Source organism: Grus americana, chromosome 19 (assembly GCF_028858705.1).
Source record: "Grus americana isolate bGruAme1 chromosome 19, bGruAme1.mat, whole genome shotgun sequence".
Classification (NCBI taxonomy): Eukaryota; Metazoa; Chordata; class Aves; order Gruiformes; family Gruidae; genus Grus; species Grus americana.
In genome coordinates this window covers 10,829,202-10,852,829 of record NC_072870.1, presented here as the reverse complement: position 1 = coordinate 10,852,829, position 23,628 = coordinate 10,829,202, and the positions used below count along the sequence as shown (strand labels likewise).

General features: G+C 45.0%; 1 protein-coding gene and 1 long non-coding RNA gene across 2 annotated transcripts in view; both read right to left on the bottom strand.

The window, feature by feature from the left end:
- AATF (apoptosis antagonizing transcription factor) overlaps window positions 1-17,480 on the bottom strand; it is a 56,399-nt gene extending 38,919 nt beyond the window's left edge. Inside the window, exons 1-4 of the mRNA XM_054847466.1 lie at window positions 17,365-17,480; window positions 14,693-14,881; window positions 13,805-14,221; window positions 12,999-13,136 (exon numbers count right to left, since the gene is read on the bottom strand). Coding sequence (XP_054703441.1) covers window positions 12,999-13,136; window positions 13,805-14,221; window positions 14,693-14,881; window positions 17,365-17,449 — 829 coding nt within the window. The 5' untranslated portion in view covers window positions 17,450-17,480. The remainder of the gene's footprint in view (window positions 1-12,998; window positions 13,137-13,804; window positions 14,222-14,692; window positions 14,882-17,364) is intronic.
- A 1,250-nt stretch (window positions 17,481-18,730) lies between these two features.
- On the bottom strand, window positions 18,731-23,490 carry LOC129215000 (uncharacterized). The gene is made up of 3 exons (XR_008579868.1): window positions 23,371-23,490; window positions 19,461-19,588; window positions 18,731-18,828 (listed from the first exon to the last, which is right to left on the bottom strand). It is a non-coding gene; the product is annotated as an uncharacterized LOC129215000 (long non-coding RNA).
- Window positions 23,491-23,628: the final 138 nt, after the last annotated feature.

The following is a 23,628-nucleotide window of genomic DNA, read 5'->3' as shown; positions in this document are numbered from 1 at the left end:
CAAGGCTGAAACAATGCCATTAAAGCTCTACGACTACCCTCCCACCATTCAGTCACCAACAGCTTATTCCCTGAGCTACTACACGAACTCTGCCATCAGCATCACTTCTGGGTGTTGCTCTATTGCATTCAGCCAACTACAGATGCTTAAACATCCCCCAGCTGCCCCTTCCCAGTCCAGCGCACCAAGCGGTGGCCTCCAAAAGCAACTGTTAAGTTGTGGTAGGTAAAACTCTCCCGACCCGACCCTGCAGGCACAGCCTATCGCCCCAGTTAACCCCAGTCTGTGCCTCTCCCACCCCTTCTCTCCTACTTTCTGTCAGCAGCTTTGCTGCATCTCTCTTACACTCTGCACTGCAATGTGCTGGGGTAAATATTCTACCTTATATCGACATCACTGTCACAACTGACACCTTTAACATTGGGCCATACATCACTAGTGAGAAAAAATCTCAAAACTATCTCCTTTTCCAGGAGTTACTTCAGCATGTCCAACCTGTGTTTTTTGAGGACAGGTGACTCAGCGCTGCCTTAAAAACAAAAGAAGCTGGATCCCTTTAAAGCATTTCAGTATGAGCAACTGAAATCCCCAAAACAACCACCCATACTCTGTGTGTAGGAGAGGCCAACTAACCCCAGGACAACACGCAACCCCTCCCTCCATCGAACCTTTTCTAAAGCTGCCCTTTGGGAAAGAAGAAAGGATGCTGAGTGGGATCCATCTGCAGCTGCTTCAAGAACACAGCAAACGTGGTTTGAATATAACTTCCAGCTTAAATGGGACTCAGAGTGTCTGTGGTGAGATGCTAACTTGTAAGAGTCACTTTTAAGAGTCCATGGGAGCCCCTTCATTTTGTGTACAGGAGTGAAAAAGTTGTTCCAGATCCAGCAGACAGCATATCAATCCACCAAGAAAGCTGGGAGCCAGTATCAGTAAATCAAAGTGTGCCTTTCTGTTAATACTCTCTCATACGTTCTCATTTTATACATCCCTTCACCCAGTCAGAAAGTAGCCCTGGAGTATTTAGCTCCATTCAGGGATAGCACTGCCATGTATCAAAGTGTCAGGAGACCCACCAGAGATGAAATCTGTCCTACTGCTCTCAAACCACAAAAATCAATTTTGTCAATGCCAGCGGTACAGACAAACTGGCTGTGCTGCTGGTGTCGTCCCCTCTGTGTGGGGTGGCTCCTGGCTGCGGGGTACCGGCCCCACCAGGCACTCCCCCCACCAGGCAGAGGGCTGCTGTGCCTCCAGCGCCGCTGAAACCCAAGCACTGCCGTGCTGGGGATTTGCAGGCATGACGGCTTCCGTGCTTGCACATCGCTCTAAGTTCAGCATTTCTACGGCAAGGCAGCTTCCTGCGCAAAAAAATATCTGCGCTCTTTTTCGTGACCTCTAAAAATGGGGTCTCATTTCATCTTCCTGAGCAGCTGCGGAGAGCGGCAGCTGGTGCGGAGCAGCGGGGAGCAGCCTCACGCTGAGACATTTTAAGTCGCTGGAAAAAGCCGGTACCTCAAGGCCAGGCTTTCAAAGGTATCCACAGAGAGCCAACCAGTGGGATTCCCAAAACCGCTCCACCAGGAAGGCTCCTCCCCGCCTGACCCTGGTGCGTCTATCCAGCAGATTCGGAGTACGATGGTCAGGGACAGAATCCTAAAAATTGGGGCAAACCTCCTAGGATTTTCACTCCATCGCTGTATGTTATGGTTGGACTTGATGATCTTAAAGGTCTTTTCCAACCTAAATGATTCCGTGATTCTATGTTCATGGCACCGTGCATGGGGCTCTGCTGTGGCAGTGCTTCCCTACAGAACGGTGCCTGCCTGTTACTGTGTACACACTGTATGCACACACAAACAGGAGCATTGTTACTGTGATGTACCAGATCACAGAGGACACGTCTGAAATTCATAGACCACGCCAAAGCTGGAAATTAACTATTTTTTCCCCTCAATTAAATCTGAGGATCTGGCATCACAGGAGTATCATTGGCATGCAAGCTTTTAATTTTCCATGTACCTCCACAGGCTGTATGAAGTGCTTACTGAGAAAAGCTGGAACAACGCTGGTGTTTGAACCACGCTGAGCAAAAGCTGAGCTGCCAAATATTGGTAGAGTTCCCCCTGCCACCGTGGAGAGTCACGGTGTCGCCACTGCATTGGTCACATTATGCAAATAAAAAGGAGTGGAATCAAACCTCTTTTATTTTAATAGCTGTACAGAATGAAAAGTATCTTTATCAGGTACACGCATTTATCCCAATGTTCAGATGAAGAGGGGAAATTTTCACTCCTTTCAAACGACTGTGGGACAGGAGTTAAACTACAGGTCAAAATGGCACTCAATACGCTGGCCTGAGAACAATACTTCTCATTCAAATCCACAAGCCAGCCACTTGCACTAGTCATCCCCAGCAATTAATCCCCCAAGAAACACGTTTGATTAAATCTTTTCAAGCAAATCCTTTGCTTTGCTTTTGTTAGTTCACTTCTTGTCAACATCTATTAAAATATGCCTTTAATTCTCCCACAATCTTAAAAAACACCGATTCCACTGTCTTCAACTTTAATCAACTGTATGGCCGGCATTTTTCATTTCATAATAATGTGCTGTTTGGAATTCAAGAGGCAGGCTCAACATCAATCATTCGGCAAGAATTTTTCCACTGCAATAAATATGCAAATGAGGAAAGCCAGTCAGTCGTATTTCAGGCCCGACTTGCTAGTGTTTTAAAAAAGACACAAATTTATTAATTGCCGTTGGCCAGCGGAATCCTATTACTTTGGGCATTGATTACAAAGCTGTGTGAGTGATTATTGTGCAACTCGCAGGCTATCCAGGCATGAGGAAAAATTATTAAAGCAAGGCAGAGATTATCAACTCAGAATAACAATAAGCCTTAACATTTTAGGCCTCTAACTTCTTCAACAAAGAATTACGCCAGAGCTCCAGTGTATCATAATTCTGAAGTCTGTCAGTATTACTTTTGGAGCTTGCTCTATATTCCCAACAGCAGAGCAACGTTACCAGCCAGGAAAAGGCGGAGGGAATTCCTCCAGGTATCGCATCTTAAACATGGGGCTTTGGACAACAGCTCTTCTGTAATTCCCGCTGCATAACTAACTGTAGGAGAAAGAATATGATGCAGGCAGGACTTTCCCTGTCTTCAGATTTGCACCCCTCTATGTCCTGGTGCCCCAAAACCAAGATGGCATAGAAATAAAAGGCTGCTGATAAGCATAAGACAGGAGCTAGAAGAGCCAGCCTAGACTAAATTATAGACTACCTGCAAGCCTTTCGGCAGCAGAGAGTGATCTGATATTTTTTCAGAGGTGGTGTAGTTATGTATACGTTTCTCACGGACTTCAGCTGAATCCTAGCACAAAGCACTTGTAAATCTGTCCAGGTTATTTTCGGAAATTATGGGAGTAACATTCCCTTCACGCTTCCCAAAACATAAGAGTTTGTGGAATTTTATCAAATGATAGTAGGAAAAAGGCCGACTTTTCTGCTGATTGCAATAAAAAGGTCTGCTCCACACCGAAGGCCCAATTTGCTGGTTCCATTGGAATGCAAATGATGCAAAAGCCTTTGCAGAGGGGAAAATTGTATTCCTTCAGCACAAAGGAGCCAGTGCTGCAACCCCCCTTCACACAAGCAGTTCAGCTGACTCCCAAAGAGTTACAGAACGGACTCGATTTAGCCCTTTCACTCTAATATTACTGCATTTGACAGTAAGGACAACAGGATCAGACACAGATGAGTTTGCTAAAAGTAAAGAAAATAACTAGATGCAACAACAGAATAAAAGGCTTGGTCGTCAAGGATTTTATTAGTGGGGAGGGGGAAAGCTGAGAAGGGAGAGAAAGAGAAACACTTCCATGAAATTCATGCTCTACTGATTCGCCTCAACCATCATCTTTTGATATCAGCCCAAACCAGGGAGGGGACGGGGCTTGTGAAAATGAGATTTATAAAAACTGATGTTTTACATTACTGTAAATTTAAAGAAGCTGACAGCACGCATTCCTGTCTCTGCCAGGCAGGAATCCCCAAGTACATATGCAAGAATGAGAAAGGAAGAAGAAATGTGAAATTTCATAGTTATCTAGATATTAAGGCCAGAAGGGAACATTAGCCCATCTAGACTGACCTCCCCATATAATACCAGGCCATTAATTACATTTATCATGACAAGCACTGAGTTTCCATCTCAAGGTAACCAATTGCCAATTAATCCGAGTTAGCTGACATTTGCACATGCTTGTCTGGATGCTTTGCAAGCCTTTGTTTCCCTGCATCTTGTTTGTGGAGCATACAGACTAATATGCACAAGTATTTAGCTAAACTCAATTTAATTAGCTATTAATTGTCTTGGGAAACTTAAGTGTAGACAAACCTATTTGATGTGTTTGAAGTGTGGTGTAATCCCACAGTCCGGAGTTCGGGTGTATCAGGCCAACAACTATGGACTCTCCTACCATTCCTTGGGCTAGAATTTAAGACAGCTTTAAAATAAACCTCAAACACCAATAGTGTCCAACACATATGGCTATGGAGATAACCTATAAAATGGGAGCGTTTCAATTTTACCACATCTATACAAGAGAAGCAGACAAAAATTCTGCTCAGGAAGACTAAATACCACAAGCTAAAAGCCTTGGCACTCAGTGAGGAAGGGCAAGAGGAGTTTTCTTCCTGGAAAAAAAGCCCCAAACTGCATGTTAAATAAATATCCTGCACCTCTCCACTACCTCCCACACAGAATTTCTGAACAATTCACAGACAGTAACGACAAGCCACAAAATACTTCCCTAGTACCTGGCACAGCCCAAATCCTGCCCATGCACAAAACATCCCATCCCCCATTACCCAACTAAACATGCACACAAACAACATCAGAGCTCCAAAACCGAGACCTGTGCCTTTGTCTAAAGCTTCTCACTTCTCTTCCCTCTCACTCGCTGGCACATACACAGAACGGCCATCCATGAGTCTAGGAGCTTATCATCCTTACTGACCCCAGTTCTTACAAAAGCTCTCCACGGCATAGGATCATTACAACACAATGTACAAAAAAGGGTCTGATTCATTCATTTATTTTAGTAGAGAGAAAAGTCTTCATTAATGTCAACAGGCTTTGGCTCAGTCCCAAAAAGAGTTGAATAAATTCTTCATTAGATCAGAGAGGAAAGGTGAAATTTGGGGACACCTGCATCCACATCCATTTAAATCAAATTCAACCCTGCATGAATTGATAAGCATGATGGTTTTTGTATTCATAAAGTGTCTATACTAATACAATTCAATTAAAATGAACCACCAGTTTTAAGTGGGCTAGATCTGATCACAATAATTTACACTCAGGCTTGAAACCCAGTTCTGCTGTCACACATTTGTGCAGGCTCCCAGTAAAATCTTCAAAGCAAGAATATATTTAAGTCCGTGATCTTGCCTAGCACCAATTAATCCTGTAACTGTTCTATGCCTCTGGAAACTGTGTAATCTGCCTGTGCCTCAGTTCCTCCCCCACTCCCTTGTGACACCTACTCTGCTCTGTATTAATGCATTATCATCTCCAGATGGACGCATGGATACATTTGAGTTTTAAAAGTGATCCACAAATAGAGATGATAACAAAATTATGACTGGAATTATTGGCAGCTGATTCCTGCAGGCTTCTCTGAAAAATCCCAAGCCTGCGTCAATAAAGCACATTTCATCTGACAGTTTTTCTCTAACCAGATGTGTAAAACAACAACCAGGTACAGTTGAGGAGCGAGGCAGAAGGTGAGCCCATCAGATGGAGCATACCACACAACTGGAGAGGAGGATGCCTTGCCTGACACATCCCCTTTTATGGGAAGTGGAACAGGTTCTCCAGTACCTACAGCAGACTTGATCTTATTGAAAGTTAGTCAATGCTTAATCAGCTTCTTCGACATGACTTAACTGGATGTTGCATAGAATGTAATTATCTTTTTTTAAAGATCAGGAATCAGAGTAACAGAACCCAGCGAAAATCCTCTATTAAAAAGACAGTGAGAACATACAAACAAACATACACTAAACAAATACTAAACAGAATCCTTCCCTCTGTCTTAAGTCCCTTTTCACCAAAATTATACAGAACCAACCCAGAAGAAAATAAGGATATTCAGTGTGAAGCATTCATACAGAAACATTTAATATGCAAGAATGTAAAACCAGAAAACACATGGCATCTTTGGAGGTCTCCTGCTGGCAATGAATGTAAGTGGGATTCTTAATCACATCCTTAAGAGGCCTTGTCCACAAATGTACTGTTTAGTCACAAGCCACAGACATTTGTCACGGGAGCAGTTAAGCAACCCAGTGTACCAGGAGCCCAACTCAGGCAATTATTATCAAGGTCCACATAGCTCCAGGTGGAAGCACAGTCCTCTACCAGCACACTCGCTACAAATGCACTGATTTCCACCCCAGAAACGGACATTTCTGGGTCAAAGTGTTTGGACTGAACCGCACATTTTAGGAACAAAAAGTCAACATCTGCTTCATTTCCCAGAAGGCAATACCCAGCCTCGTGCGGTCCCAGGCAAGTCCTCCAAAGTTTTACAAGTGCTCCTTTTATCTCTACTTTTCAATAAAACATAATTAAATAGCAAACGTTGGCTAGTTGCACCTGAAACATATAACACCTTAAGGGAATAACTAATCAATGTGTAATATAAGTTATCCAGCAACTGACTGAGTTGAAGAAACTGGCTACAGAAAGATTATGAATAGTGAGTTGCTCCCTGCAAACTTTACATGTAGCTCACGCTCGTTTCCCTTGTTTCATCTTTCCGCATCTTTCTACATCTTCCTTTTGAATACAGTTTCTTCACAGAACACCATTTAAAACACATACTGAAGGACATAAAAGGCACACATACTCTAATATGCTGCAGTCCAAACTCAGTACTGAGAAGGAAAGGCAGGACCGGGAGCCACCATTCAGGCAGCAACTGCTGTTTCCCATGGCAAGGTGTAATTGCATCCCTAGAGTGGCCACAAAGAAACGCACTACTCGCAATGCCACACAGGCTGCAAGGAGCACTACCGGTAGGGTACAAAAAAGGACTGGTCTCCATCATTATATTTAACTTATCCTCAAGAGGCAAAACGCACTATTCTACTATCCTTGGGCCCCGGTGCAGCGTGCTCAGAGGGTGAGCAAGGTCACACGTTGCAGCATCGCTCATCAGCCAGCACTCATCAAGGCCCTGCCTCCGATACAAGCTCATCTCTTTGTGTGAATGAGCCCAATGCAACAATTCTTCTGGAGGGATTTCAAAGGGAATACTACAGAAATGCTGCATGATGGGGGAAACAAGGTTTCTTCTGGGTAATGCACCCTCCTTGGATACAAGGAATACAGGAATTGCGTTCTGTGCACGGACACAATGCCACTAGCTCATGGCCACAGAGAATGTCCACAGATGAACCGTCTACAGTAACATCGCAGTGATCAGGAAAATAAGATACAGTTGACTACAGAGAACACAAAGTTCCAACATCACTGTGAGTTGAGAAAAGATGCACAAATTTGAGCAGAATTAAAAAACCTGTATACAGTTTTGTATCTATTAGCAGCAGGCTGCTGCTGAGAAGTTCAGGGCAGCGCTAGGCAGAGCTCACTGCTGCTGTGCCATTAATAACCCAGGCAGGTTTGGGGATAATGGCCCTGCAAGCACATGGAGCGTTTCATTTGAGTTTTTTATCTGATTCACTTTATTCAGGTTTATTTTCTTATTGATCACAAACCTTTGTATAACTTCTCCACAGCTCTACAAAGTGTAAATAACAGTTAATATTTGTGTTCCCCACTTTTGTTCCTTCAGTGAGCAAATCCATTCTTACAGACCTTGCGTATCTACCTTTTACCAAAACCAGTATTCTCTCCACTTCTCCAAAACAATTTATCTTGAGCTTACACTGAAGAACAGAAATGTGGGATTCCAGTATTTTCATAATCCACTGATACATGGAGTCAAAGTAAAAAAAAAAAACCACCCACAAAAATTCAGCTTTACATTTCAGGGACCTATTGAACTCTTGGAAAGTGAAAGCATATACATATGAAAACATACACAACTACTCAGTCTTGCAATTTCCATGGGTACCTTGCCCTCTGCAAGATCCTCCCCTGGGTTTCTGTATGTTTTTAACTCCTCATCTTGCCAACTAAAACTGAAAATAACATGTTATACTATTTAAAAACTACATTTCCCAATTCTTTTTGTGGAGCATAAAGTACTAGTCACTGCAACATTCCCAGTTTAGTATTTTTAACCAGAATTATAGAGAGAAAGTACTTAAAATAGCAAGAACAGAGCTACGTGACCGTATCGGGAAGCCCAGCTACCCCAGGCACATGGAACAACAGCTTCTAGCCTTTGTCGATTGAGAGATATCATTTCTTAAAGCTCTTGTTGCCCCCTTGCCCCCCAATTAGCTGTGGGGTTTTTTGTCACTGTATCAAGATTTAACATAACAAGCCCCAAACCTAGCAACTGTTTTAATTCCTGACACTGGATGTGGCTTCACTAATGCTGCTTCCACCTCTTCTTCAGCTCTTTCCTGCCCTTGAGGTAATTTTTGGTGACATTTTCATGAGATCTACTTCTAACCTTCCTCCCCCTTGAAAACATACATAAAAATATGAATGGCAGGCATGCAATCTGTGCAGAGACACAGCACAGAAACTTGCACCTTGCACTCTTTTTCTATGTAAATAATGCAAGGATCCTGCGGGAACATGCCAGGGATTGGAATTTTTAATTAATGGGTCTCTTTAATGTGCAAATCAGGAGCAGATTGCAAATTCTGACTTGCATTGATTATGAAAAACATTAATTGAACGTGCAAGACCCCAAACAGAGGCAACATCTCAAGCCCTGGACTAAACTGGAAGATATGGAGCAAGAGAATACAAATGTATCTTGGAGAAACAGACCACTCCAGGCAGCAGCACCTCAGAAACGTAAGCTGTGGGAGTTCACGTGTGCAGTGCATTAAACATTTGCACTGCATTCAGAGCGCAGCCACTGTGATTTCAGTATTAAAAACCACTCAGACTTTCTCCATGGATGCAAAACAGGAATAAACATGAGCTCCATGACCACAGTTTGGTCTCCAATTTGTATGTAAAAAGGGTGACAGAAAAAAATCTGGAATATAATTAAAGATTAAAAAAAAAAAAAGGAAAGAAAAAGTAAGACAGTGCAAACAAAGCAATGCTGTCTCTTTAAACAGAAATTCATCCTATATAAATTATGGCCATAAACTTTTCCTGCAGTGCAGCCTAATTAATTCTTGTTCTATACACAAAGGGAAATGCTGGGTGACAAATGGGTGTGAAGCCTGAAAGCTGCCAGGTCTGCAAAACATTTTCTACTTCAATTTATAAGCAATTTTGCAGTAAATCATCCACCAGAACCTGAGATCTCAGGAATCCGGGACTGTCCAAGGCATGCTGTATCATTAAAAAAAAAAAATTCATAAAAGATTGCAAAAATAATAAATTAAACACTTGAGGTTTTGCAACTGCCAATCTCAAAATTTGGAAAACAAGCATGACTGTACCATTTTCACTCAGATTTGGCTTTAGAACTGCAAATGTTTAGAACACTACTGTCTACTCTTTAACGCAATTATACCCAAACCCTTAGGGAAGGTCACTACCACCACTAGCTGCACAGAGGGTTGTCACAAGTAGGAGATATCAAAGAAGCAAATATAGGAAGGACTGTTTTCCATTCCAAAAAAAATCATCCTTCCTGTGAGCACAGAGCAGAAATTTCATGAGCAATAGAAAGACTTGGGATAAATTACTGAAAGCATTCTGGGGCAGCTTTCAGAGATGTGAGGGACTTGTCCAGGACCTCAGAGAGAGCCAGGTGCCTAGAGCTCTCTGTGCCCTCCTGCCCTCAGCAGGCTGTGGCCTACACAGAGAGCCTGGATTCCTGGCACCAACTGCTTTGTGCAACTTGAACACCACATCATTTCCTCCTATTCAATGAAGATGATGAAAGCATGCCAAATTTGTGTTGGGGATTTGGAAAGAAGTGCTGAGGCTTCCCTGGAAGGAAAGTATCATCCAGTCCAAAACAATGTCAATGTCATGATTATCCTAAATCCTGTCCAAGACTGAAACACATCACATATAATGGAACCACCTCAACATGCAGTATTTACAAAGTCCTGTCCTCCACTCATCTTTAAACTTTCTCATGCACAATTCTTCTAACTTTTCCTGTCGAGGGAATGGGATCCTACCCATAAGCTGGTAACATAACAGGCATGAGAACTCAGGAGTCCAGAAATGTCTACCCAGCCCACTACGTCACCATTCAGAATCGAGTAAAAAAGGGTTTTTTTATAGAGGCCACTAAACCATTTGATCAGCTAAAAATTAAGACTTTTATTGGAAGCTGATTTATAACAGGTGAGATTGTTTTCCCCCTCATAAATCAAGGTGCATCAATTTATGAAAGAACTTTAAATATATTTATGATGCATATTTTCAGAAAGGACTTAGTTTCACCTCCTGAACTGACAGGTCACAGCCCTGTTATCCAGGCAGAAGCTCCATGAGCGAAGATGTAACACAGCTCAGACTGCCCACAGGGTAAAGCTCCAGCTCTTGATGAGACATGAATCCCTCTCACAGGGCTCAACACAGCAAAGCGAGAGAGAAACAGGTCTTTGCAACATAACACCAACTACATCCCTTTCATAAGATCTTCATGGATGAGTTTATTCCTTATTTCATGCTTGGCACTTTGTAACTTCTGGAAAGAGCATCTTTGCAGGGCTGTGAAAGATAGCTGCACCGGACAATAGTGTAGCTCATCAAAAACTCCTATTTATTGTAACCTACTTTATTGTACAATTACAGGTTTTACTTTTAAAAAGTAGAAATAAAAAAAAGGAATATAACTTTGGTCCCTTAGAGTACAGTGGAAAACACTAAACAACTGTAGTAGTAGCAGAATGTTCCTAAATTCGTTACTCTCTATCTGCTAGCCTGAGCACTTCCTCTGCTAACTTTGCCCAGGTCACTCCAGCTTTATTTTCTTGCTGTCTTCACAGATGAAATACAGAACACAAACCCAGGCTATCAGGAACATCAGAGTACACTACTACAACTTTCCTGCTCAGATTATGAAAAGAGCGTGGGGAGGGAATCACTGAGCAGTTATTAACAGTGGATTTTCCTTTAGCATTCTGGACAACTGAAAGATTAACCTCCCTGCTGTACTGTGTACAGTATTATACTCCATGTTCTTGGATGTATTTTGCTTATGGGAAATATCAAAATGTCAACCATTGTTTCTGTTAAAGGTCTTTAATGATATTGCATTTTAGACCTGTAATGAAACATGGTGCTCAGTGCAGTTTGTAATGCATCTCATTAAATACATTAATAACATGCATTTCACCGAAAGGTCAGCTTAGTATTGTTGGGAGTTCGCCTTTTTTTTTTCCTTAATCACTTCATTTAAAGCAGCAGAGCTAACTTTAAAATATAAAGTATCTCACCTGCTGTAACTCCAGATAAGCTGATTAGCTACCATGTTCAGATCAAGTATAAGCTGTAAGATGACAGACAAAACTTGGTGTAGGGGCAAGATTCAGGGTCAAGTTTGATGACAGTGAAAGTTCCTAATCCCATTTTAAGATGACTTGTGCCAGCCCAGGCCAAAATTTCTCCATGTGCAGGTTATCACTACAGCCTGCACAAACTGGCACATCGTGCGGCTGAATGGATATGCAACCACAGCAAACTGGATGGTTCAGATGATGTCTCTGATGTGTAGCATGAAAGGCTGTAGACACCACTACAGTTTCCTGCCAACTCATTCCCATCAGGGGGCTTCTCGGGATCCTTACCTATGGAGCTGAAACGTTCCGGAAAGTGAGCAGTATCTCAAGATTGGGAAAGAAGAAATAGAAAGGGATCACCAACCGGGCAAGCTTTAAAATGCTACTGGGCTTATCTTTGTTATTCAAAAATCACTGGAAGAATATCCTGTGCAGTTCATTAATTTCTAATTAGTGGGATGAGAAAAGAGAACAATCTGTGTATAAACACTGTCACCTATGTAGTTTTTGACAGAAAATAACAAAATGTGTCAGGGAGAGATGGACACCAACTGATACTTGCAGTAGTTTGTGTTTATTCCTAAGGATAACATACCAGACATTTTATCTCCCTGTGCATTTACATAAAGGCCAATAAAAAAGGCATCCAATTCTAAAAATTAAATAGATTCACAACACACTGAAGTTGAGCGCTTTGCACTGATCAGCTGGAGTGTGCACATCATATTTGCCATATTGGAGAATCTACTACGAATCTCATCTGATCAATATCATTAATAGTGATCTTAAGAAATAAACAGATGAAGCAACTCCAAGCTGAAAAGATATTTGCTGTTGATAGAACAGCACAGGCCCTCTCCCTTGTGCTACTTTACTCCTGGTTAGGGTAAATCTTTGCATTCACTGACACAGCACAAAATTGGTACCACAAGGTGTCTCTGGAAAAAGAAGCATCCCAACTCTGCACGGAACAGCAATAACCAAACCAATTATTTCTAAGATCCAGCATGAAACTTAAATTTCATAAGCAGACTTCAATCCCCACATGAACTAGAAACAGCAGCAAGACCCGAGCTGAGGCTTACCAAGAGCAGACAAGTGACGACAGGCCACCAGCAGTGATCACCCAGGCATATACAGACACGGGTGACAGGAGACATTTTCTTCGTCTGGGGTAGGAAACACTTTTTTGTTTCTGTTTGCATGGTACCTAATTAATGATTAAGGCAATACAAACCAATAGCTAATACTACAGACACAGGCAACTCAAAGCCCTCACTTTCCTATTAACACGTCTCCACACAGGCAAAACGTACCAGCTAACGCAGAGTCTACCCAAAAGAGAAAAACTGAAGAATTCTTACAGTTCTCAACAGCAGTGTCAAATTCTTGTCCACCTTCCTTTCTGAAGATTGGGTAAGTATCTGGCTGTGGAAGCCGGTTGACTGTTATGAGCGCCTTCTGCATCTTGATTCTGCCTTCTAATAGTTGATCCCACAGTGCTTTATAACAAAGAGAAAATAAAACAATTATTTAGCTAGCCAAAACACTTGCTCCTTAAGAAGGAGCTCTTGATTTAACAGCACAGGTGCTTTCCTTTGGGCTACATTACTCCTGACTAGGGCAAATCTTTGCATTCACCGACCCAGCACAAAATTGGTACCACAAGGTGTCTCTGGACAAAGCGGCATCCCATCCTATGATCCTGACTGCAATTCTGTGACCCACAAAAAAAAAAAAAAACCATCCTTTCACTTTACTGTTTAAAAGGACATTCTGCAAATGGAGGTTTGATAGTTTAATAGGACAGATAAGAAGAAACTGCATTCATTATCACATTTTGAAAAGAAACAAGCGGTATCAGCATCACTGCCCAGCACTACCAATGTAGGGAGTCCCGATCCCCACCAACACTACAAGTCTATTCAGTACTGGCTCAATTAAGCCAGTGGATAAATACACTTCATAACATGAGATTTTGTACCAGCAGTGACACCAGTTTGCACAGCACGTTTGGCAGAACATTTGCAAATGACTAGGGTTGCTGTAGCATGCACATGCAGTATGCTAACAGCACGTTAACATGCTGAAGTGGCTCCTAACATGGCCAGTTTCTGTAGTGTCAGCAAGGTGAAAGTCTTGCCAAAATACAAAGCAAATATGCACAAACCTAGCTGGTTCTTCACAGCTTTTCCTTTTTCTACTTCTTCAGTCTCTTGTCCTTTTGAGAATGTCATCACCCCCCCATCATCTTCGCTGTCTTTGGTTTCCTTTACGTTGTCATGGCTTTCACTCCCATATTCCTCCTCATCACTTCCTTCTTCCATGCTGGTATCATCTTCATCTTCCCCCTCGCTGCTTCCTACATCATCCATCCCCTCTGTAAATTTCTCGAAGTCTGTGATATTCTGGAAGCTGAACTTTGGTGCCTTGGCCTCAACAGACAGATCTGACCTTTCATCGTCTTCCAAGTCATCCTCCCGGTCACTGCCAGCACTGCTCGGCTTCTCCTTTGTTTTACTGCCTAAGCTGCCATTCTCTTCTGAATCTTCACTGCCGCTGTACCATTCATCTAATGCTTCTTCAGCTAATAATTAAAAGAGAAAAAAGTTATTTACTTACCAGAAAAATGTGCCGCTGTGCAGCATGCATCATCAATAGATACAGGTTTGGCTAGTTGAGCTCCAAACTCCATTTTATCTGTGCACCATGTTACTCTCTGTTTTGGCTAAATAATGGAAACACAAGGCCATATCCACAAAAAGATCTCAGCTCACGTTTTCCGCAGCAACAATTAGTAGATCCATGGCTTAGCTTTCCCATGAAACAGCGACATGATGAGCAAACAAGGTGGTCAGAGTTTGCTGTATGCGTTTTTAAACGATAATCTGTATATACTTGCAGTCCCCAAGATATATTGGCTTAAAAATTGGAGCTGTTTCTTTTCCTCCACACACAGTCAGTGCACTGAACCTCACCTTACAGTTGGTCATACCCTTTTGCTAACATCAAATTTTGAGTAGTCTAGTGAAAAGGGGAAAGAAATGAGATTTCTTACCAGATCCTTCTTCAGACAGAGCATCTCCCCAGAGTTCTTCTTGCAAGGCTTTGCGAGATGTAGCTTTTCCACTGTACCTTTTATCAGCTTCCAAGAGAGAGGCTGAAGCTTTTTTCCGTATATTACCAACAGGGAAAATGTCATCTGCAGTTTCATCCTCAAATTTGTCAATCACTTTAGCAACCGTAGCTATGGAGGAAAAAAAAAGGGGGAGGGATGTCTAAACTGAACTGAATTTCAGACTAGAAGAATTAGGTGCAGGAAGGAGCCACAGAAAACTCCTCATGCTCTACAAACAAAAATATACTGCAAAGGTGAGCTGGATGGCAACACAGCCTCACATATGAGTCTGGCTTTTAGGCTCTGAGAGGGAGCAAGGCTCTACCCTACCTGGTGAAGGAAAGCCAGTACGCTAATTTTCTGCAAAGGGGGAAAGGTTGCTAGGGAATCAAAGGCAGAGAAAAAGCCTCAAAGCTGAGTTTTGTGTTGATCAGCACCAGTCCTGCCTAGGAACTACTGAGTAAACTAATACTTAAGATCTAGCAGAAGAGATGAGACAGCTCCAGGGGCATTTTTCAGGAAACATCCTCTGACTTCCCTGCGGCCAGAGGTGTTCTCCCACCTGTCAGGGTAATCTTTGCAGGAGGAAGGGAGATGTTACATGAACTGACCATTTTCAACCCCCCTCTCAGTACTCTGGAGTTCTCCATACACAGGTTTGTACCACAGGGCTCACCCGCAATGCAGAGATCGATGTTTATTAACTAATGACAAAAAAATCCCACTGAATTTTTTTTTTTGAATGAACATTGCCTACATTCACACTTTCTTTCCTGCCTCCTCTTTATTTTAGCACTACACAAACTAAGCCTATCCAAGCCCTTCCACGGATTCATGAGGGTCTCATGAGAAGTGTATTCCTCCAGGTAGAGGACTCAGCAAAGCTGGAATGTCTTCACTCACTTCATGCTTACAGATTAAAAGAGGAAACCTGCAATTCAGATGCACTTTGGCCTCTTGCTATACATACGAGCCACATAAATATGTAAATATTTTAGAAAGGCTAAACAGAGAAAATAATTTCACCGTAGTTATTACCCTCTTTCACACCCATCTTCTCCAGAACACAGGAATGGAGCAATCCAGCAAAGAGAACACATCATACCGTACTCCCTCCCTATTCTCATTCATGTGCAAGACACCCTGTATGCAAAATTACAGGGTTAGCTTTGTTCAACCAATTGAGTGATACAACTGGCTGAACATCGCTAAGTGCTCTTTTAATGTGTGTTTGGAAATGTTAATGTCTCACATATAGTGTTTACTGGAGGCAGGGGGGAAACAAAAAAATTTCTTGCTCATCATCAAAGCAACAAGATCAGGTCTAAATACAGTCGCTCCAGCTACAAGAGGACAGCAAGACGCTCAGCACCAAGGAAGGCCTTGGCAAGAGGGGCAGATGCAGAATGACCTGTGGCACTCAATGGATCTTGTGGCAGTCTCAGTCTTGGCACCACTGTAGTGTGAACTCTGAAACTAAATCACGATTACTAAAATGGGAAAATGCCTCTGCCGACTACATTCATTTCCTCAATGGTTACTAAGATGTTGCTTACAAGATACTATTGCTCTCACATACACTTGTATAGAAGAATGAGCACAACGTTTACCATGACTGGAGCCTAGTACCTCCTAAAGCCAACGTCTGTCAGTGTGCGATGGGAAACTCGCTATGTCAAGAGATGAGCGCAGGGTCTGGGTGAGCGCAGGGTCTGGGTGACAGACGTGCCCTAGAGATGAGTCCTGCCCCATGGCTTGGCCGGTCTGCTGGCCGGTGGGGAGACTCTGCTCTGGAGGGGTAAGTTGAGGAAGCGGCAGGCACCAGCCTGAGAACTTAGAAATGACACCGCCACCTACACGTCACGGGGAATGGGATGGATGTCTCGAGAATCACAACTAAGGCAAAAAGAGCTTGATTAAAAAGATAAGTTGATTATTGGCCACTGGAAGCATCAAACGAGACACGTGCAACGCGCTGCGGCCTGCTCTGAGTGCTCGGTGTGCAGGGGAGGGGTGTCACCACCGACCGTGTCCGCTGAGCTGCCTCCCCGCTCCCAGAGCCACACCGGCTGCGCTTCACTGGCAGGGGAAGCGGTCCTGCCCCGGCCCTGTGCTTTGATGCCTCTTCTGGAGATTTCCAGCCGGATCCGCTCCCCAGCCTGACTCCGCGCTGCCCGGCCTATGGCGGGGCCTACACCGGGCAGCCCGGCCTGGGCAGCCCTGAGGTAACTCGGCGCTGAGGGAACTTCAGCCCCGGCTCCTGAGGTAACCCCGATCCTTGACATAACGCTGATCCCGGAGGTAGCCCCGGCCCTTGAGGTAACCCCGGCGGCGGCCCGTCTGGGCGCGGGGTGGCGGGTGGCGGCGGGCCGAGCGCCATGGGGCCGCCCGGAGCTGGGGGCACAGCGGGGAGAGCCGACCTCTGTCCGCGGCTGGCGGAGATCGAGGCGCCCAGCGGGGCTGAGGGGGCCTTGACTCCGCGCCCGGGCCGAGCCCCCTCTGAGGCGGCGGCCCGCGGCGGCGCCACGTGCGGCCGGTCCGGCAGCACCCGGCCCGCCCCAGCCCGCTCCGCCGGCCGCGGGTAGTGAACCCTCCTCCCGGCCCTCCCTCACCTTCCTCCGCGTCGTCCTCGGGGTCGCGTAAGCTGGGCCTGGGGTTGAGCAGCTCCTCCAGCTGCCGCGCTAAGGGCGCCGCCATCTTCCCGCGGGAGGGAGCAGAGAGGGAGGGAGGGGCGGGGGCGGGGCATGGGGCGGGGCCGGCGGGCCGGGGCAGCGCGGGGCGGTGGGACGGGACGGGTCTCGCAGGGTCCTACCGCCCGCCGGTTCGGAGCGCGGGTCCCGCCGGGCCCGAGCTGCAGCCGGTACCGGTGCCCGGTGCCGCAACCGGGGAGAGCGGGAGGAACCGGCCCAGCGGGTCCCGGGGCTTCGCGAGTGTCCGCCTATTGTCTGCCGGGCGTCCGGGCTTGGGGTGTGCGGAGGCACAGCCAGGAGTAACGGCGATACATAGAAATACCCCCACGGATACGGGCTGGCGGCCCCGGCCCCCGGTCCCTCCGTCGTTAACGGGGGAACAAAGACGATCGTACGCACCGGGCTTGTGAGAACTGGCGTTTGCCCCGTGCTCTGACACTGAGCAGCACCGGGGTAACGGTTAGCGGTGTAAATCAAAGTCCTGTTCTATCATGCAAAATATTGCAACTCTTTCTGTAAGCCAACGTCGCGCTTGTCCAGCACCGCCGGCTGCACCGGGCTGCATCGATCCCTTTCTCATCCCAAACGTTAAACGTTTTGTGGCCTCTGTTGAAGCCAGGGTCCCTCTTACAGCAGCGAGAGCTGAAAGGCCGGTTCTTCGGTTAGCCCCAGTCCTCGTACGCAGATGGATCCTTACACCGGATTTACACGGGATGGATCTTTACACCGCAGTTACGCCAAGCTCGGTGAATCCATACCGGCACCAAAGCTCCTGGGCGCTTTTGCCAAACGCTGGCCTAGAAGCTGCAGCACGGCGATGCAGAAGTGACCTGCTGAGAGCGGTAACGAGACCAGGTTCTCTCGGGTTTGCGTGCTGACAGCTTCTCCCGGCCACTGCGTGGGGCGAGGTGGCCCCGAAACACAAGGTTAGACCTGGAATTGGGGAACGGCGATAGAGGTTGGTGCCTATTTTGTTACAAGGGAGCGGGGGACTCGAATCAGCATCTCAAATCCGAGTTGCAGAACTTCATACCCCACAACGAGCAGGTTCGGGGGGGGTCAGCCTGGACTCTGGGATTTGGGCTTTCCACAACCGGCGTTGGGATTCTGCCTGCGAAGGTGCCAGCAGCAAGCTGCAGACTTGAGCTGGGTACCGCCTCGAGCCTTAGCTCGGAGACAAATTGCATAGGCTGCTTGCTCATCCCCTTCTTGTCAACACAAGCCTTTTCCCCATTCCTTGACTGGTTTTTTTTTAAATGCATAAAATTTAATCCAGACATGCTTTCTAATTAGAACGCAGGCAGGAGCGGGCCAGGCAGCAGCGGTGGTGTTACTCCGGGATCCAGCGGCGCTTCCCCGCAGCAGTGTTCAGTGCAGGCGGTTCTCCTACAGAGGGCAGAGGAATATCATTAATTACCATTTCCTCCTGCAGCATCGGCCCGTCATTGCGACCCGCCAACTTCAGGTGGGGGCTCGGGCTCCTGAGAGGCACCAAGGAAGGAGACGACTGGGAAAACCCCCAAATATCGCGCCCTCTTCTCAAATACCCTGCGACTCTCCCTATAAACCTGTGTGAGGCTGTGTACTGTGAAGACGAGATACAGTTCAATTTATATAAAAGCTAATGTTTACTAAAAATGCACGTTTTTCATTGCAAACCCCTTGGGTTTTATTCCATTGAGTATTTCAATCTTATTTCAACCAACTTTATTTTGTATTTATTTTATCGTGATATGATTGACAGCTATAATGCTCTGCATTATATATTACATGGGTTTGCCATTGCCACATCAATGTGAAATTAAGCACAGCTATCATATTTTTTTTTCACTAAGACATAGTTTTATAAACCAGGAGATGTTCACAGTGTGTCTGCCCTGGTTTTGTTTCTATTTTTTTTTTTTTCCTTCAAGTTTGTAGGTATTTTGTTTCCAGAGTTAAAGGTGCCATGATAAACAAAGGGAGGCGCCTGGAGAAATAAATCTATAGAAAATTAAGTAGCAGAAACAAGTGCTTACCTGAAGAGTTACTTGGGAGTAACTAGCCTCTCACCAAACCAAAGAACTGGTGCCGAGACCCCCCCGCTGCACGATTGCATTTTCAAACCTCTGCACTCTTACAGAGTGGCAAAGGGATGTTCTCTAACCTAACAAATAATAAATAGCCCTATTAATAAAGGGAGAGAGGCTTTTAGTGATGGTTAAATAAAACGTACCCGATGTAATTCATAAAAAAATACACAGTGAGCTGCATTAGTCCTTTTGAGTAAAAAAATGGGCTTCTTGAAGTCAACAGCATTTTCACCAGTCACGCCAGTGAGATCAGGATTTCACCCACTGAGACTAATGGGACAATCGTTCGGTATAAATCCCCCATCCGGCAACGCATTAAAATTCACGTATGTACAGCTGTAAACTCGAGGGCTCCTGTCAGGCCTTACAGACCTGTTTCTTTTCTGTCCTGCATCCGTCACTTACATCGGTGCAAAACAAACGTGAAGGGGGAAGAGCACGCCACGCTCGGCCGCGTGCATCGCACACGCCTTCCCCCGCGCCAGCGTGCAGGGGAGAAGGGGGGAGGCCCCCGCGCTGGGACTTGCTCAGGTTACCCCAGCCCCGCTCACCGGCGCTCAAACTGCTGCGGGAGCTGTTAATTCAAAAATTTTGATAAGGAGATTCGGTCAATATAAACCAACATCAAACAGAAAATGCAGCGTATGAAAGTCACGGCTTGTTAAAATGTTTCACCAACAGAGTCTCCTTCTTCGCTGTTTATCCTCTCTCTTTTGCCTTTCACTTGGCGGGGTAATTAAATCAGACTCTCAGGCTCGGTTTTAATTTCTGGTTCACATGCCCTCAAACCATGCTGCCGTGGTTTGGACTCATAATCATGCGGGGGAATATTTGTACAAAAATTATATCAATACATTTTCATTTAAGACGATCATGAAAGCCTTTTTATGCATCACGGTACGGTCTGTAAAACCCTCTGCCTATTTATAAACTATAAGCAGAAGCCATCAAACTAACTGACATAATTTCTTTGGCATTTTTCCTCTTAATTTTACTTTTTATTTACATGCTTATTTGCTAAAATGGAAATAACACCCTAAACACAGAATAGATAAACAAGTGAATTCTGAATAGGCTGTACTACAAAAAAAGCACTTTTAATTTCTCACACTCAGCTTCCCTTGCTCCCGTGTATTTGCGGAGCTTGTCATCTTTTAGGAAACTGTCAGATTAGATGGGAGCTTTGGCAGTGAACGACCGTATCATCCTTGTGTGTCTCTATAATTACAGGTTATTAATACGAATCCATTTTTCAGAGCACTTCTTTACTTAAATGTATAAATAAAGAAACGTGTTGGAAATGTCAAGCCATTCAGGCACCACCACCGAGTAATTCACTGCTCGCCCGCGTGCCCTTCTGCATTCGGCAGCGCTCGGCGTTGGGTCCGCACCTTGGTGAGCGGAGCGGTGGGAGCGGGGTGGGCTGCAGGCACCGGTCTGCGACGGGATTCCCATGGAGATCCACGGGAATTACACATGCCGCAGTCGCGTCTGATGAATTTAATTGAATTGCATTATCAACGGCAGAATTTGACCCATATACAGAGGACTGCATGCTGTCCAAAAATAGCTACAAGCCAGAGCTGAGCTTATCTTTCCAACACTTTGGCTAGGAAACGTCATTTTCCAAACCAACCTTTTTCATTTCGGTCATAGTATTTCATTTCAAATTTTTCTTTTTAAATCAGCAACACAACTTGTCAGTGAAAAAGAGAAAAAAGAAGAGAAAAAAAAATTGGGGAGAAGCAGAAAGGAGCAGACATAAAACCTAGCCACTAAAACAAATTACATAACAGGAAATTTAGATTATGTACATAAAAAGCCACGCTCCTTATAAATATTTATTACTATTTTTCTTCCGTGTTTTTATTGAGTATTTCTCATATTCCTAACCCGTCACTCATTCAAAAAACACAGTTGTTTTAAAGATTTTATCAACCCTTAATTGTTCTTACATCTAAAAATACAATGAATATAGCGCTTCCGAATAGATGCACAGCCTAAAGATGCTTCCAGCAGATAAGCATTTTAAAGGCCACCCAGAGACAATTTCGAAACTAGAAGAAAACCTTTCTCTCTGGAGCAAAAATCTATTTTTCATCCACAAAAAAAAAAAATGTGCCCGTGCAAATCCCATGTGCGCACTCTCCCGTGCACGGAAACGCCAGCACGCAGCTATTCTCGAGACGCTGAGCACGATCGCGCAAGGCAGCGTTTGCCACACGCTTTGCTCCCAGCAATTCACCGCAACACCTCGCCATACGTCTCCCTCCAGCTCTGTAGAAGTCGGGGGGGTGTTTTCCAGCTCACGTTTACAGCCTGCGCTGCACGACGATTCTCACGCCGTATAGAGACCTTTCCAAAAAAAAAAAAAAAACAAAAAAACAAAAAAATCACACTAGACCTGTCCTGCAAACTTGGGCTTCCTCGATTAGCAGAGCTAAGGGTTTCATTCCAAAGCACGTGAGATACTGCCAGCCTCTCTAAAGGTTCAGATTCTGCAGGAAGCGAGCTTGTATTAAAACCAATCAGGAAAAAAAATCCAATTCGTCCTGTTGCCAAAAACGCTCGCTGAACAGCGCACCAAATGTCATCAGAACAGAGCTGGTCCTGAATTTGAAGACAGCCTGTAAGAGAAGACGGAAGTGAGAGCAGTCGTGCCCCTGCTCCCCAGGAGCGTTACGCAGGGGGCCGGGGGATTCTCCGAGAACCGGACCGTGAGCTGCTCAACAAAACCAGCTACGTGCATCACCTCCAGCGATCCCACGCGCAAGCGGTAAACACGCTGCAGGAAAATCAGTCGCCTAGGAGTACCCTTACCGTTCCAGTTACAGTAATCCCAAGAACAGAGATTTGGGAAGTTGAAGGTCAGCCAACGGTAAGGCCGCGTTTACCCTTCAATTCCCGCATTACGATGCTGCACTCAAAGAATGCAAAACTCTCCAGACAACAACAAACTCCGCTTTCTAAGCATGACCCCATGCTCTACAGCTAAAAGCACCACAAACGCTATTGAAAAAGAAACAGGAGATAGCAATCAAAGAAGGATTTAGAATCAAAATATATTTTTAACGGTCTCATTAATTTTGTTTGTAACTTCACGGATGTTTTGTTGGCGTGAGGAACCCGAGCACCCCCCCATGCCGTGGCAGACACAAATAAAAGACCTTCCGGAACCTGCTCCAGCATCACGCATCCCTGTTCCCAACTCAACAGCACCGGCAGCATTTAAGGATATGTATCAATTGCTGAATCTTAATATATGTGAATTTATCTACTAGGCATAGTAACAGAAAGGGAGACTGCAGTTGCTTATATTTAATATTGTAAGAACATGCAAAGCCTCAATACAACACTCTTGTTCGGGGAAAAAAATCCAGACTATGGCAAAAGGAATCGTTCCTGAGAGCACACTGCGATATCTGCCACTTCCTAGGATGGCAAAAGTATGTAAATCACCACTGATATTTTTAAATTATATTTATTTATAGATTTGTATCGTGTACCCATCGCTCAGCATCTGGGTAGACATACACATATTAAAATAATATACAACATTTGTCTACAAATCGTAATTTAAGTACATTCTTACTCCTGGGATACAGAGCTTTACAAATCCCCTACCGTTCCCCAAGCGAAGGCCTGAGTAAATAGATACCAGCGGTGACCGGAGGCGACGGGAAAGGGCAGAGAGGAGCATCGCCCAGTGACAGCGCGGTGGGGCGGCGTGCAGCCAGTTTGGGCCAAAAGCGGAGTTTTGTTCGCATGCTGGAAACTCAGGGCATTTTAAAGCCACTTTGCTTAGCCTTCAAAATATCTCCTTCACGTGGATTAGCTCAACAGGAATCATACTTACAATATTTGCCTTGTACCTTTTTCCTAGTGAACGGTCTTACACACGGGGTTTGCACAAGTCTTCGGTCTCGCGCGTTTAAACACCGAGCATCCCTCGTCCGTGCCGCGAGGGCGCGTGCCGCTCGCCCTGGCTGACGCCACGATGCCATCCCAAACCGGGCGAGCAGACGCGGGCCCGCGCGGGGTTTAACGTCACCGGGCTGCACCTTCTGCCGGGACATAGCAACAAGGTGAAGGTCACCGAAACCAGCAGCGGTCG